Raw genomic sequence first — 17,332 nt, 5'->3', positions numbered from 1 at the left:
CCTGGACTGAGGGGTTTCCCAGATGTGAGGCTTTCAGCACCAAGACCAGGATAGTTCCTGGTAAACTGGGATGATGGGACACCCTAGCAGTCAGGCCCTTTGGATGACAGGGGACAGATACCGTTTTTAGCTGACAGAGCGAGATTTATAACCTTACTACGAGATTATATCCTGTATTGGCCTGATCATGCTACCCCTGTGGCCCAGACAAGAGTTAGTGTCACCCTCCCCTCTAAGTGATGGGGCAGAAAACTGTTACTCTAGTCCCACCAACCAAGCCCACCTTGATCCTATGCAGTCCCTGTAAGTGTGATTTATGGAATGCACATCAGTTGCTTCTCTTTCTATGGGCTTCATTTTTCTAAAGATACTTCCGTAACATCGAAAGAAAATGTGCAATGTAAGAATATTCACAGGGGCTTTCTTTTTAAAATGGTAAAACCCCATTTATTGGACAATGGTACTCGCTATAAAGTAGGGGCAACTCAGGTCAACCACAGACAGTATTTCAATGTCTTGGCAAAGATGTTGGGAGAATGATCATTGCCGAAAATTTATGTTGCTCTGGCTAATGTCACATTGCTTCTGAGTGGAGAATCTCAGCCATACACGGCTGCCCAAGGGAAAGCCAGCAGTCACTGTTGTCAAGTGGCTGAATTAAAGTGGTGACACATTTTCACTACAGTATGACAGTCCATTGCATTTCTAGCCCTTTTGTTTAACTGCTAGGTAGGCAGACATTAAGATAAATTATGCATCTTACAAAATGAATATTTTATGAATTACTGATCTGTCGGTGGGCTTGAAAACCCCTGGATAGGGTGGGGTGAGAAGGGTGGTACGAAGTGCCCTTACCTGTAAGAACTCCCAGAGTGAGGTAGAGATGCTTCAGACTGGTGGCAAATGAGCCCAGGATGAGACCAGTAGATGCAAGCAAGCCACCCAGCATGATTCCCACTTGACAGGAAAAATGGTTACTGACAACACTCCCAAGTGGAGCTTCAAAAACAATAATAAATAGGTTCAACACAAAGGCCTTGAGGGCACTGTGGAAAGGCTGTGGGTGCTGCGTTGGCAGAGCAGAGAACGATCCATCTTCAAAGCCTCGAGCCCGCCCCACTCATTCTACAGATTCGGAAACCAAGGAGAGAGGAAGTGACTTGTCCATGGTCCCACAGAGAATAAGTAGCAAAGCTGGAATTAGGATCACATCTCCTGACTGGCGTTTGACGGCTCATTCCACATCTCCATTCTATGACAGCCATGATCCCAGGATTATGTGGTGTTTTTTAAACAGTGAATCAGCTCCTTTAAACTACATGTCACTGGCACAGCGATGTGCCTTGTATGTTTCATATAGTGTTGATCATACACAATTAACAATAATTATGACAGGTAAACGGTAGAAAAGGAAAGTGGGCAACATGGCATGGCCAGCAGTGTTATGCAGGAAAAGGCCAGGCAGAGAGATCATAGACAAATTTCACAATCTGGCACTGTTTCCAGGCTTTTGGAAACCCTGTGGATGAGAAATCAAAGTCCAGAAAATCTAGGAAATGAGATGATGACATTTTGGTTGGCCTCACTCTATTTGTGGTTTAACAATGTGTCAGAATTGTGCCAACTTCCAGGCTTATAGACTAATAATTAAAGCTGGAAGAGGCCAAACAGAAATTGAAGCTTAGGGGAATATGACATACCCAAGATCACCAAGAACTATACAGTTCAGGGAACCTTACACCGAGTGCAGGGTTATTTCACCCTGTTATTCTGGCTCCTTGGGTCTCTCAGACTGATGGCAGAGATGATGGGTGAGGAATGTATGTGAATTTCTTTCTGAAGAATAATTCATGCTGACACCAGTACTCCTAGTAACAAGATCAGAAGAGCCAATTCTCTAGGTATCTGTGGAGTATAATTTTTATATCGATCAGGTTAAAATTGGGTGTGACACAAATGTACACGATAGAATCAGTCGTCAGCTTAATATCCCATCTAGTTAGAATAGTGGCTGGCTGCATATATAACCTCTGGAGAATAGGAATGAGCAAATCTCCTGAAAATATATCTAATTCTTCAGACTGATGCTGCTGTGGCTATTGGAAAGTGACAAAATGTATACTAAACTCAATGAAAAATGTTCACTTCCCTGTTCGTCATAGGACAAATATGACCCCAATGGGTGTCCCAGATGTGATTCTGCAGAATTTAAATATTCTGCATCTAACATGACCCCGCTCTTAGCTCAATGCCTCACATGGTCATTGTGACCACTGTGGTCACTGAAGGCCATTTATTCCTCTTTGAGGGATTATAAATATTCTCCAAAAGATATCAGTGAGAGAAATGAATCACCTGTATCCTCCATGAAAGATAAACACGGCTGTCTTGGCATGCTCACACAAAGGCTGTGCCTAATCATCTGACCCTGAAAACCAGGTGATCATCTTACTGGTTAAAATAAAAAACCTGAAAATATGATTTCTTGATCCCTTATGACCTTCCTGCGTTATCAGTAGCGTCTACTTAGCCATCTCATGAAACCTAGAATTGCACTCAAATTCCTCCCAACCAAGGAAATACATTTCAGCACAAATCAACCAATTCCTGATTATGTACATTTTTCTAAAAATAAATATGCATCAGTACCTAGAATGGCATAGATGACATTATTTATGATACCAAATAATATAGTATTTCTCTTTTGCCATTAAGACATGGCCTGAAGAGATAACAGTTTTCTAAAATATTCAGGAGTCACCTAAACGAAAGGATTACATGGGTCTCGTCTGCAAATAGATCATTTTGATTTGACCCGATTGCAGAAAATTTCTATGGCACTCATTTAATAACTTTGGTTGGAAAGTTTTAAAAAGAAAACTCTCAAGGTTAGTTTTTCCTTAGATCGATGAGAGATTCCATGAATCTTGAGAACACTCTGTACACCGTACGTAGCACCTGTGTGGCTCTCGATGAAAACTACAGCCATAGTGAATGTGCTTATCTCATGATTGCACCTTTCTATCCTTCTACAATACTTCCCTAAGAATGAAGATTGATGCATGAAAAACGAGCCAAATTTTGAACCCTCTGGGAAGGGATGAGAATGAAAACAAGACTTGAGACGTGATGCACACATTGTTGGCACTCATATAAGGAGATCACATTGAAACGGCTCATGGTACTTTCCAATGGCTGTTTATGTGACTGGAGAATGAGGGGACCACAGCATTCAGAAGAAAGCAAGCATATACTGTACGGTTAACTGCGTCCAAAATCAGGACAAGTACTGTGATTGCCCAGTTCCCTATCTCTATAGGTATGTGTCCAATTGACTGTATTCACTACCTGGTCCATCTGACATCAGCCAAGAATGTTAACTGCAAAAGCACATCTGGGGGAGTTTGGCTAAATGCAGGATCGTACTTTTCTTTTTAGATGGTTTTAGCCAATTTTTAATCATAGCCCTTCTACTCAGAAAAACTGGTCATCAAAGGCAGTGGAAGGTCACTGTCATGTATAGTTCAAGGGTAGCCAGTAATTATCTATCCCTGGAGATACTCACCACAGAGCATGGTCACACAGTCTACAATGGAATGGATCCAGGCTGTCTGTGCATAATCCTGAGAGAAGTATGTCTGGAAGTCCACAAAAAAAATTGAAATACATCTGAAAAAAAAAAGTGCAAACATTTTATACCAAAAAAAAAAAAAAAGAATGAACATGTATTCGATTGAGAGTTTCAAGTTTTGGTTCAATCATCTGTTCCAGTCTCCAGGGCTTTTAATTGATTTTCAATGGTACGTTGCTGGCCTGTAATAAGTGGGAAATCAGAAGCTAACCATTGAGATGTTCTAAGGGATGAGAACAAGTGTTTAGGACTTCCCTGGTGGCACAGTGGTTAAGAATCCACCTGCCAATGCACGGGACATGGGTTCGATCCCTGGTCCAAGAAGATCCCACACGCTGAGGAGCAACTAAGCGCATGAGCCACAACTACTGAGCCTGTGCTCTAGAGCCCTTGAGCCACAACTACTGAGCCCGTGTGCCGCAACTACTGAATCCCACATGCCTAGAGCCCGTGCTCTGCAACAAGAGAAGCCACCGCAGTGAGAAGCCCACGCACTGCAACCAAGAGTAGCCCCTGCTCGCCGCAACTAGAGAAAGCCTGCGCGCAGCAGTGAAGACCCAACGCAGCCAAAAATAAATTAATTAATTAATTAAAGAAAAAAAGAAACAAGTGTTCACCCACTAGAGTGGCTGCTGAAACCAAGTGGTTGCGAAGATCACTGCTGTAGGGAAGGTCTTACGGAAAAGATGACAGGTCAGACACATGGATTGTTACTCATCATACTGTTTCACTAACATCTGAAACTTCTAAGAGGTTGTTATACAAGTTAAGACTTGACAATAAAGTATTATACATCACCCAGCAATTTCACTTCTAGGTTTTAAGCAAAGTTAATAAACAGATGGTGATGATAATAATAATAGATACACATAAAAGGATATACTCCGGAGAACTATTTATAATAGCCAAATATTGTAAACAGCATATATGTCCGTCAGTAAGGGACTGGTTAAGTAACTTATAGCACATCAATAAAATGAAATATTATTAGGTATTAAAAATGATTTGCTTTGTATTTATTGATTTGGAAATAAATTCACAATATAATGCTAAGTAAAAAAGTAAGTTACAAAATAGCTCATATAGTAAGGGCTTATTTTTATAAAAATGTACTTCATGTAACTAGAAAAAGACTGAAAGCATATTAACCAAAATGTATCCGGTCATTATATGTGCATGGTGAGGTTATAAATGATTTTTTGTCTTTATTCTGCATTTTGAATTATTTTACAGCGAACCTGATTTCTTATACAATCAGAAATTTATCTGTGTGTGTGTATATACATACGTATGGGGGTGTATATACAGAGACAGAGACAGAAACAGAGACAGAAAAATTTTTATGCTGAAAAATAGCTAATTAATCAAGAAAAACAAGACATAAGTGATCCAGAAGCAATAGTTTGGAATGAACCGCACACAGATAATTCAAGACAGGAAGCTTTTAGAGCTCCGTGATAGCAGGGAAAGAAATCAGGCCTTGCAGCTTGGAGATGAGATAGGAGGATATCTGTCTCCTTGGATAGGACCACATTCCAACTCATTATGCTTCAGCAGCCCCTAATAACCTGTTATTTTACTCTCTCTTTCCTCTCCAGTTGCTGCTGGATGTAAAAGTGAGTGATGGAAAAGTTAAAGAAGGGGGAAGAGAATCAGGACTGCTGTGTTATGATGGTCCAGCTTCATGGGCATACAACCTATACAGTCGCACAGAATCTGGCACTCAGAAGCATTAAACTTGGTTCAACTCAGCTGTCACTGTCTTAAAATTCCTAATAATTTTATCTTTGAATTTGCATATTGTAAGTGAAGTCCAATGGGACAATGAAGCATGCATGTGAGCAGAGAGCTACGGATTCTTCAGTCTGCAATTCTGTGCGTTTCCATTTGCACATAGTCTTAGAGATGCCCCAGGACACAGAATTCCAGTAGACTCTTGTGTGGGAGTCCAGTAAGACTCAGACTGAGTACCAGGTAAGTGTGTTACACCTACAACTGAGTGAGCACGCGCACAGGGGAGTGAGAGAGAAAGACCATGCTTTCCTTTCAAACGAAAACTTGCTTCAAATGCAGAAGAAGGCAATGGTGTTTTAAGAAAGACAAAGGGCCGAGTATTCCTATCAGATCCTTTCTTACTCGTGTTGCTTCTCTGGATTAGCTGATCACTTAATGCTTAAAATGATGACACAGAAGGAAAGTAAAAGGTAGGGCTACCGGTAATATAAAGATGAACGGCAGATTTGTGCTACTAATTTAACATTTCCATTTTCTTTACTCAGAACAACACTAAATAGTAAATTTAAAACACCGTGAAAAACCGAGACCGCTGAAAAAAGGAAAAGCTTCCCATTTTAGTACGTTTACCGGCCCTTTTTTCCCTGCCTTTTGAACAAGTGGTCCTGCATTTTCATCTTGCACCAGGCCCTGTAATAATGTTGCTAGTCCTGGTGATAGGAAAGAGAAAAGGGACGGTATAGGGCAGCGATCACCAACCTTCTCGGCACCAGGGACCAGGGACCGGTTTCGTGAAGACAATTTTTCCACGAAGCGGGGCGGGGTGGCGTGAGGTGGGGGATGGCTCAGGAGGCAATGCGGGCGATGGGGAGCTGCCGATGAAGCTTCGCTCACTCTCGCCCTGCTCACCTCGTGCTGTGCGGCCCTGTTCCTAACAGACCGCGGGCTCGTGTCCGCAGCCCGGGGGTTGGAGACCCCTGGTATAGGGTGCTAAATTCTAAGTCCCATAAGGTACTGGGATGGAGTTTGATGTGCAGAGTACAGAGAGGGATCAACCCTCGTGGGCAGGATTAGGCAGAGTGAGCTGGGCAAACAGATATAGGCCTGACAGGCCTCAGCCAATCCCCAGGGAAATGGGCGGGCCTTTACGCACCTCCCTCCGTCAATCATTGGATATGGGCACCGCTGGAGGGGCGAGCTCTCGCGAGAGGCAGCTCTGCGCAGGTGAGGGGGACCCTGCGGACACTGACAGCTGATGTTCACCCTGCAGCTGAGGCCCTCCAGATGGCACACCTCCGTATTCACCAGAGTTCCGTTCTTGTCCTCCACACTGAGCACTGTATGGGATGATATCTATCAAAGGGACATCAAAAGTTGTCCTTCCCCTTTCACTGATTTAAGAAACCAGACAACGTGCTATAGTAGATCCGATGCTAGGTTAATAATTATATCAGAGTTTGGAGTACTGAAACATAGTCACAACGAAAATGCAGAGAACGATAACATAAACTACCCGGCTGAGTGTATAAATTTAACTTTAATTAAAATATTGCAGAACTTTTTCTAAAGCATGAGCTAACTGCAACAGACTTAGACTAGTTTTAATTCGGTACAACAATAACAGGAAACTCTACGATGTTTCTTAACATCCTAAAGATTGCTAGACTAGTACAAAAAGTCTATTATTTTCTCCTAACCACTAGGCCTTCGATTTAAGTGAATAATGATTTCTTGGATATAGCCTCAGTATCAAAATAGTTAAGTTATCCTTAGCCCAGGGTTTCTCAGTCGAAGCACTATTGACATTTCGGACCTGATAATTCTTTGTCCTGGGGGCTGTCCTGTGCGTTGCAGGATGTTAAGCAGCATCACTGGCCCCTGCTCAGAATGTCTCCAGACGCTGCCAAAGGTGCCCCCGGAGGGCAAAGTCAGCCTGTTTAGGACCACTGATCTAATCAACCATCAAATTCTGCTATCCTACCTTATACATATCTTTCAAACGCTGCCACGGAGCTCCACTGCCTTTATCATTTATCATTCATGACAACACTTCTCTCCTGGACTGCAGCCAAAACCCTCCTAACTGATTTTCCTGAATTCACACTTGGCTGCCTTCAGTATATTCTACACTCCATGGTCCAAGTGTCCTCCTCACTAGAACACAAATCAGATCCTGATGCTTCAAACTTTTTTTTTTCCCGTTGCGGAGCACAGGCTCCAGACGCGCAGGCCCAGCGGCCATGGCTCACGGGCCCAGCTGCTCCACAGCATGTGGGATCTTCCCGGACCGGGGCACGAACCCGTGTCCCCTGCATCGGCAGGCGAACTCTCAACCACTGCGCCACCAGGGAAGCTCACTTCAAACTTTTTAACATGACTTATGAGACCCTGCATAAGTTGGTCCTTCTTAGCATCTCTCCTTTCTTCCCATCTGGTGCAAGCCTCCCTCATGCTTTTAGTCTCAAGATAATAGTCAACTCCTCCAGGAAGGCTTCCTTGACTACCTGAGTCTGGGCTTGATACCTTTCTTAAGTATTTCCACTACATGCTGGACCCTTACCACACTGTGTGGCAATGTTCTTTGCATTTGTTTGTATTTTCCACTAGACTCTTGCTCTGTGACAGCAAAGACCATGTCTGTCTTATCTTGCATTGAATCCCAAATATCTAGTACCATAGCTTCCATGTATGCGGTGCTCATTAAACATTGTTCAAGGTTCAAGGTACGAAAGGAAGGAAATTAGGAGGGAAGGCAGGCTGAGAGTTGCTAGAGAAGTCACTGGAAGATAAAGAAGTGAAATGGTTGAGTAGCAACTTCAAGAACGTGAATGAGAAAGGAAGAAGAACAGATGGCATCTATGTAGGAGCACGTGGCTAGATACGGTACAGTAGAGGTGTGAAGAATCTGAGCTTATAAGCTGAGAGAAAGAATTAGTAAAAGAGAGATGCAGAAGTTGGAAATGTGGAAGAACATAGGACAACTAAGAGGAAAGCACCCCAAATGATAATAAGATATTTTGGTGTTGTAAATCATAATCTCTTCTCTCCACTAAATTGTTTTGGGGGGTTTAACATTTGTGGGACTATGTTTATTTCTTGTGACTTTTTTACCTTGTTCTGTTATTTTGTTTTCTGTTTGATGGGTTTTTTCCAACTGATTTGAATAGTCATATCAAACTGTAGGTATGTAAAATTCAGAAGTAACACCTGAGATTCTTGCCCACACATGTGAGTAGGCTTGTCAGAGGTAAAATTTAATAACCACATACATATGCTTCTTTTTTTAATATATAAATTTATTTATTTTTTTATTTTTGGCTGTGTTGGGTCTTCGTTGCTGCGTGTATGCTTTCTCTAGTTGCAGTGAGCAGGGGCTACTCTTCATTGCGGTGCGCGGGCTTCTCATTGCAGTGGCTTCTCTTGTTGTGGAGCACAGGCTCTAGGCACACGGGCTTCAGTAGTTGTGGCATGTGGGCTCAGTAGTTGTCGCTCATGGGCTCTAGAGCAAAGGCTCACTAGTTGTGGCGCATGGGCTTAGTGGCTCCGCGGCATGTGGGATCATCCCGGACCAGGGCTCGAACCCGTATCCCTTGCACTGGCAGGTGGATTCTTAACCACTGTGCCACCAGGAAAGTCCTGAAATATGATTCTTAACATAGATATTGTGTTTGGTAACAAGATGTCTTGAAGAAAAAATATGTAAGCAATGCACATTAACGAACAGAGGGAGTAAATAAATAAGAACGACTACTTTAATAGCCTGCACAACTTTAAGCTTATATAAATTTTATGTGTAAGGAAGCATCATCAGTTACAAGGTAAGAGTGAAATATGATTTTTAAATGCCCTGGATTATAAATGGTAGCATTGTCTGTAAAGCAAAAACCAGCAAGCAATATAAACGTCCATCAATAAAAATGTTTTAAATAAATTATGGAAACATCCATATGGTGAAATTTTAAGCACCTACCTTTCAGTGAGGTAGAGCCATATGTGCTGATATGGAAATATTTCCAAAAGATATTATTAAGCAAAAAAAAAGTTCAAAACAGTGTGTATAATATGATCCCATTGGTGTAAATGAAAAGAACATGCTTTATATATGGACATAAGGTTTTTAAAAAATTTTCTGGACAGATCTCAAGAAACTATTTATGAGATTAACTTTAGGCAGTGAAACAGGGATTCAGGAAGTGAGGAGAAAAAGGCTTTATCTTATATGTTTCTGTATTGTTTGAATTTTTACCTTCCAGATGTATGGTTTAACCTTTAAGCATATTATTTAAATCAAAGAGAAGGGAACACTCCCAAACTCATTTTATGAGACTAGCATTATCCTAATACCAAAACCAGAAAAGAACATTACTAGAAAAGAAAACTACAGGCCAATATTCCTGATGAGTATAGATGCAAAAATTCTGAATAAAATACTAGCAAACTGAATTGGCAGCATATTAAGAGGATCATTCACCAGGTTCAAGTGGAATTTATTCCTGGGATGCAAGGATGGTTCAACATACACAAATCAATCAATGTGACACATCATATTAATAGAATGAAAGAAATGAATTGTATGATCATCTCAATAGACACAGAAAAAGCATTTGACAAAATTCAACATCCATTTATGATAAAAACTCTTAACAAATTGGGCATGGAAGGAACATATCTCAGCATAATAAAGCCATAAGTCACAAGCCCACAGCTAATATCATGCTCAATGGTAAAAGGCTGAAAGTTTTCTTCTAAAATGAGGAACAAGACAAGGGTGGCCACTCTCATCACTCCTATTCAACATAGTCCTAGAAGTCCTAGCCTTGGCAATCAGGCAAGAAAAATTAATAAAAGGTATTAGAATTGGAAAGGAAGAAGTAAAATTGTCTCTATTTGCAGATGATATGATTTTATATATAGAAAATCCTAAAGACACAACCAAAAGGCTCTTAGATCTAATCAATGAACTCAGTAAGTTGCCGGATATAAAACTAACATACAAAAAATCAGTAGTGTTTGTATACACTAACAATAAAATTTCCAAAAAAGAAATAAAGAAATTGATCCCATTTACAATAGCCTCAAATACAGTAAGTTTAACTAAGGGCATGAAAGATCTCTATGCTGAAAACTACAAGACATCAGTGAAAGAAACTGAAGAAGACACAAATAAGTGGAAAGATATCCCATGTTTGTAGACTGGAAGAATCAACATTATTAAAATGTCAACACTATCAAAAGCCATCTATATATTCAATGCAATTCCTATCAAGAATCCAATGGCATTTTTTACAGACGTAGATAAAACACTCTTAAAATTTACATGGAACCACAAATGACCCTAAATAGCCAAAGAAATCCTAAGAAAGAGGTATCACACTTCCTGATTTCTAACTATAATATAAAGCTGTACTCATCAAAACAGTTTGGTACTGGCATAAAAACAGACACATAAACCAGTGGAACAGAACTGAGAACCCAGAAATAAACCTAAGCGTCAACTAATGTTTGAAAAGGGAGCCAAGAATATTCAATGGAGAAAAGACAGTCTCTTCAGTAAATAGTGCTGAGATAATTGGATATTTGCATGTAAAAGAATAAAACTAGACCCATATTTTAGACCACTCACAAAAATTACCTTGATATGGATTTAAGGATTAAATATAAGACCCAAAACTATGAAACTACTAGAAGAAAACATAGGAATAAAGTTCCTCAACATGGGTCTTGGTAATGGTTTTTTGGATATGTCACCTAAAACACAAGCGACAAAATAAAAAATAAACAAGCAGGACTACATCAAACTAAAAAGCTTCTGCACAGCAAAAGAAACCATCAACAAAGTGATAAGAATGGGAAAAAATATTTGCAAACCATGTATCTGATAAAGGGTTAATATCCCAAACATACAAAGAATGCACACAACTCAATAGTAAAAAAACAAATAACCCAATTTAAAAAATGAGCAAAGGACCTAAATAGACATTTCTTCAAAGAAGATATACTAAAGACCAACAGGTACATGAAAAGATGCTCAACATCACTAGTTGTTAGGGAAATGCAAGTTAAAACCACAATGAGCTATTACCTCACACGTATTAAAATAGTCATCATCAAAAAGATAAGAGATAACAAATGCTGGTATGGATGCAGAGAAAAGGGAACCCTTGTGCACTGTTGATGAGATTGTAAATTGGTACAGCCACCATAGAAAACAGTAGGGATAAAAATAGAACTACCATGTGATCCAGAAATTCCACTGTTGGGAATAGATCCAAAGACAATGAAAGCACTAACTAGAAAAGATATCTGCACCCCATGCTCATAGCAGCACGATTTTTAATAGCCAAGACATGGATGGATGAATGGATAAAGAAGGTGTGGTATGTATATACAATGGAATATTATTCAGCCAGAAAAAAAACGAGGAAATCCTACCATTTGCAACAATATGAACAGACTTTGAAGGCATTCTGCTAAGTGAAATAAGTTAGAGAGAGAAAGACAAATACTGTATAATCTTAAATATATGTGGAATCTAAAGCAACAACCAAGCGCATATAAAAAGAGATCAGACTTATGGTTACCAAGGCGGGGGGTGGGGAGGGAAAGGGAATTGGAGGAAGGTGGTCAAAAAATACAAACTTCCAGTTATAAGATAAATAAGTACTAGGGATGTCATGAACAATATGATGACTACAGCTAACAATGATGTATGATATATAGGAAAGTTGTTAAGAGAATAAATCCTAGGAGTTCTCATCGTGAAGAGAAAAGTTTTTATCTTTTTTCTTTTCTTTCCTTTTTATTGTAGTTATATGAGAAGACGGATGTTAGCTGAACCTACAGTATATGTAAATCAAATCATTATGCTTACAAACTATTATATATAAAATAGATAGACAACAAGGTCCTAATGTATAGCACATGGAACTAAATTCAATATTCTGTAATAAACCATAATGGAAAAGAATATATATATTCAGTTATATATATATATATATATATATATATATATATACACACACACACATATAAAAAAATTGAATCACTTTGCTGTACACCAGAAACTAACACAACACTGTAAATCAACTATACTTCAATAAAAAAAACATGCTGTATGCCTTAAAATTATATAGCGATGAATGTCAATTAGTTCTCCATAAAACTGGAAAAAGAATTAACTGCCCAATAGGCACTGATCCTCTGAACTGACAAGTCACCGTGCAGGCTGCTTTCCTCGTCTCTGTCTCCAGTTCTCTTGGTTGCTTCCTGGTGTGTCACCCTTTTCTCCTCTGAGCCTATTGTGCTCAGGATCCTCCTCTCAGCCTCTCCCAGGGACCTCTGAAAACAGGCCTTTGCTGCCAGCCACAATCCTCTTTTCTGGTTCCCAGCTGCCCTTCTTATAGAAGCACTAAGCTCACTTCCAGAACTTTCCTCTCATGGGAATGATGAAAGCTTCCACATGTAAGAACAAAGATGAAAGAGATGCCTTTTAACTCTATGACCTCCTCACTCCCAGAACATAAGATCCATAATCCAGATGGGAGAAAAATCAGACTCAACCATCATATTATTTTAAACAAATCTACAGTTTATTTTGACACATAATCAACGAATCCTTATTGTAGCAAAAACAAACATCCTGCTTCTTTCCTGCATTATCTATTTGTTATGGGGGGTACATCGATGCTTTTATTTATTTTTATTTTTTATTTTTGTGGTACTCGGGCCTCTCAACTGTTGTGGCCTCTCCCGTCGTGGAGCACAGGCTCCGGACGCGCAGGCTCAGCGGCCATGGCTCACGGGCCCAGCCGCTCCGCGGCATGTGGGATCTTCCCGGACCGGGGCACGAACCCGCGTCCCCTGCATCGGCTGGCTGACTCTCAACCACTACGCCACCAGGGAAGCCCGATGCTTTTATTGATGATGCTATCAAGTGAAGATATGTAGTGCAAATCAGTTTCTTTGGCTGCCAAGGGAGTGTTGCCAGAGAAGAGCAACAGAGTTCAATTAGAATGAAGGCACCTCTAGAGGAGAGAGCGAGCACATGCAGATTTCAAGTGTGGCTTTATTCCAAATGTAAATGAGATGAATGAACCTCAGTGTACACACGTTTAACTTAAGTATAGTCAAGGCTATGCCCTTGGGTAAAAGGAAAAGAGGAAACACGACCAAATGAGATGAGAGAATCCCTGTATTTATGCTCTTTCTGCCCTTCAACCTAGAAATCAGCCTCCACTACCACAGCCAAGTGCAAAATGAAGCAAAAGAATTTAAACTCTAGGCTTTAAGCTTCCAACGGCTCAGTATTCTGGTGAGCCGAGATGTTTTCAAGGACTATTTTGAGCTTATATATTTGTCCTTTGTGAGATGAGCTGCTTAGGAAAAGAAATGTCTGGCAGAGCCATAATATTTAGCTGAAAAATGTCCTAACACTCCAGGTTTATGTGGCAGAGATTATAGGAGACCACTACCCAGGACTTTTAAGTGTCAGGAAATCACATTCCTTGCAAAGAAAAAGATATCCGATCAGTCAAAGGAAACACACACACATGCACAAAACATATATTTACACATATATTTTCACAATGACAGGTTCAGAACTAGAACGAAGCCGACTTAGAAAAAAAGACAAGCCAGGTCATCTGATAATAAATCGAGAAGAAAGTCCCACCTACCTGGTTACTGCCCGGGTGCAGATGGTAACAAGGAAACAGCCAGCCACAATCATCCAACCCCATCCTCCATCCGGTGGGGAGGTAGACCGAGCTCTATTTACTTTTGCCATGGTTTCAGTTCTTTTTTCTTCTTTTCCAAGTTACTCCAACAGCCCAGTTATGATCTTGGAAGGGTCTGCTGTCCAGTGATTTCCTGTTGGCATTCAAGACTGGTATAGAATGCTACCTGGAACATGGGTTACTGGCCATCTAAAACCAAAAATCAGGACATAGTTGTATTTTATTGCCATATCCAAAGACACTTTTTCACTTGGTAAAAATGATTATTACTTTCCTGTTAAATATGATTATTTGTTAACTGTGAATACTGGCCTAGTGCAAAGACCATTAGTTGTCCTTGGAACCTCTCCCCCTTCTTCTTTTTTTAATAACAGATCTTCTCAACTTTTAGCCAAATCCATGATGACAGTTTGGATACCATACCTTGAAGGTAGATGTGGCAACGTGGTTTGGTCTAGACTAAAGGGATATGAGCAAAATATTACATGCCACTGCGGGTTCCTCAGCTCAAAGGCAAAGGCACTTTCTTAAGACTTCCGCCACCTCCTTTCCCATAGACTGGAATGTGGATGTGGGGATGAGACAGTTCCAACCACACAGGCCCAGACATCGCCCAAGGGGCTGGCAGAGCTACAGGACAGAAGGAGCCTGGGTCCTCAAACGACTCTGTGGGGAAGAGGTGCCTCTCCAGCTCCCGACTTCACACACCCCTCACTGTTACACCAAAGTTAAATAAGCCTCAGCTTTATTTGAGGCTCTCCATTCTGGAGTCTTTCTGTTACAACAGCTTAGGCTATGTCTTAATTATTATACTGAATGATTCTGACAGTAAGTGCGTTGGCCTTTCTGACCAAGAATGCTATAATTCTTAGATGGAAAAAATTGAAGCAAGAAGAGAATGAAAAATAAGTGAAACAGAATAGAAAGCCCAGAAGCTATCACATAATAATTCAATACAACTAAATAAGGAAGCAAAGAGGGATGGGGAAAAAAAGGATTATTTGCTACCTCCCATTACAACTCTCCATTTAATTCCTTTTTTAAAAAAATAAACTTATTTATTTTTGGCTGCACTGGGTCTTCTTTGCTGTGTGCGGGCTTTCTCTAGTTGCGGTGAGCGGGGGCTACTCTTCGTTGCGGTGCGTGTGCTTCTCATTGCAGTGGAGCATGCGCTCCAGGGCACGTGGGCTTCAGTAGTTGTGGTGCATGGGCTCAGTAGTTGTGGCTCGCGGGCTCTAGAGCGCAAGCTCAGTAGTTGTGGTGCATGGGCTTAGTTGATCCATGGCATGTGGGATCTTCCTGGACCAGGGCTCGAACCCATGTCCCCTGCATTGGCAGGTGGACTCTCAACCACTGCGCCACCAGGGAAGTCCCTCCATTTATTTCTTAACCTTCTAGATAGATCAGAGTTAAATGTAAAAAAGAAGTCATTTAGAATCTAGGAGAAAACATATGCAAATAATTATCTAACCTCTGGATGGGAAGAGGACTCCCTGAGATGTAAAGTAATGTTAACAAACCAAGGGAAAATTTTGTTGATTTGTCTAAATTAAAACTTAACATGTCTATATACCAAAACATGTAATAAATAAGACCAAAAGGTAAACCATAGACTTGGGGGAAAAAAAAAGCAACACATGATTCAGAGAAGTAATATCTGCAACATTAGTTCATTCAACTACCAACACTTATGGAGGATCTAATGTGTGTTAGGCATTATTCTGGACACCGAGGATTCAGTGATAAGCAAGACACACACAGCTCCTTGTGGTAGACAGTTTCTAAGCTACCCCTACGGTCTCACATCCTGTTGTTCTTGTCCTTGTGTAATCCCTTCCATTGAGTGTGGGTGGGACCTGTGACTTGCTTCTAACCAGAATATGGCACAAGTGATGACACATGACTCCCATGATTAGGTCATGCTGATTAAGACTCAGCCTTGCTAGTCGACTCACTCTCCTGCTGGCCTTGAAGAAGCAGGCTGCCGTGCTGCACACTGCCATGGAGAAGGCCACGTGGCAGGGAACTATGGGTAGCCAGTAGGAGCTGAGGACAGCCTCAAAAGCTAAAGTGACAGCAAAAAGCTAAACCTCTCAGTCCTACAACAGAAGGAAATGAATTCTGCCAACATGCCAAGTGAGCTTGGAAGCAGACTTTTTCCCTAGTTGAGCCTCCAGTTGAGAACACACTCTGGCTGACACTTTGATTGCAGCTTTGTGAGACCCTGAGCCAAGCCAGCCAGGCCCAGCTAAGCGCGGCCTGAATGTGGTCCCACAAGAACTGTGAGATCAAGTGTTTCTTACGGTATACTTCGGCATGTCAATCAAGCTTCTTAATTACAGTTAGGGATGAATTTTTTAAGAGACTAAATCAGAGTTTTAACAGGTGATTTTTCCACTGGATTGAGCCAATCACCCAATTTGGGGTACAATTTTATAATGATCACCAGAAGAAATTTTAAATAATATTGATTAAACGAAACATCAGGGACTTCCCTGGTGGTCCAGTGGCTAAGACTCTGTGCTCCCAATGCAGGGGGCCCAGGTTTGATCCCTGGCCAGGGAATTAGATCCCGCATGCTGCAACTAAGAGTTTGCGTGCTGCAACTAAGACCCAGCACAGCCAAATAAATACATAAATAAAATGAATATTAAAGAAAAAAAAAAGATCTGCTCTTTATAAATAAATAAATAAAACATCATTTCAAATATGACTAAGCATGCATTGTTTGGTGACCACAGACCACGCACCACCTGGTAAATCATGGACAAAAAAAACTGTCTAATAAAGAAAAATTTACTTTAAAACCATGACTTTCTCAAGAAAATGGCTCCTGTGTGCCGCAACTAAGACCCAGCGCAGCATGAATGAATGAATGGATAAATAGATAAATATTAGAAATACAACAAGGGATGCAAAGTTGAAAAAATTAAAAAAATAAAAGACCCCAGAGAGCTACTTTGCCCCTTCTGCTGTATGATGTCACAGTAAAAGCATGGCATCTATGAACCAGGCAGTGGGTTCCCACCAGACACTGAATGTGCCAGCTCCTTGATCTTGGACTTCCCAGCCTCTAGAACTATGAGAACTAAAGGTCTGTTTAAGCCACCCAGGCTGTGAGATTTTCGTTATAGCAGCCTGTACCAGCTAAGATATCTAAAACCACAGATTTCCAAGTCGTCTTGAAAAACTGAGAGCGCTAAAGATACTGGTCTGGCATTCCTTCTTGGTA

The 17,332-nt window shown here is 40.8% G+C and overlaps 1 protein-coding gene across 2 annotated transcripts in view; it reads right to left on the bottom strand.

Annotated features, from left to right (window-relative positions):
- The window catches only part of SLC16A12 (solute carrier family 16 member 12), an 88,926-nt gene that overhangs the window by 9,508 nt on the left and 62,086 nt on the right, over positions 1-17,332 (bottom strand). Inside the window, exons 2-4 of one of the 2 annotated variants that reach the window (XM_060286500.1) lie at positions 14,041-14,289; positions 3,566-3,669; positions 856-999 (exon numbers count right to left, since the gene is read on the bottom strand). In XM_060286500.1, the coding sequence (XP_060142483.1) occupies positions 856-999; positions 3,566-3,669; positions 14,041-14,150 (358 nt within the window). In that variant the 5' untranslated portion in view covers positions 14,151-14,289. The remainder of the gene's footprint in view (positions 1-855; positions 1,000-3,565; positions 3,670-14,040; positions 14,290-17,332) is intronic. The other variant, XM_030865038.2, reaches the window with a different exon arrangement.

Source organism: Globicephala melas, chromosome 16, assembly GCF_963455315.2.
Source record: "Globicephala melas chromosome 16, mGloMel1.2, whole genome shotgun sequence".
Taxonomy (NCBI): Eukaryota; Metazoa; Chordata; class Mammalia; order Artiodactyla; family Delphinidae; genus Globicephala; species Globicephala melas.
This window is presented reverse-complemented; position numbering and strand designations above follow the sequence as displayed.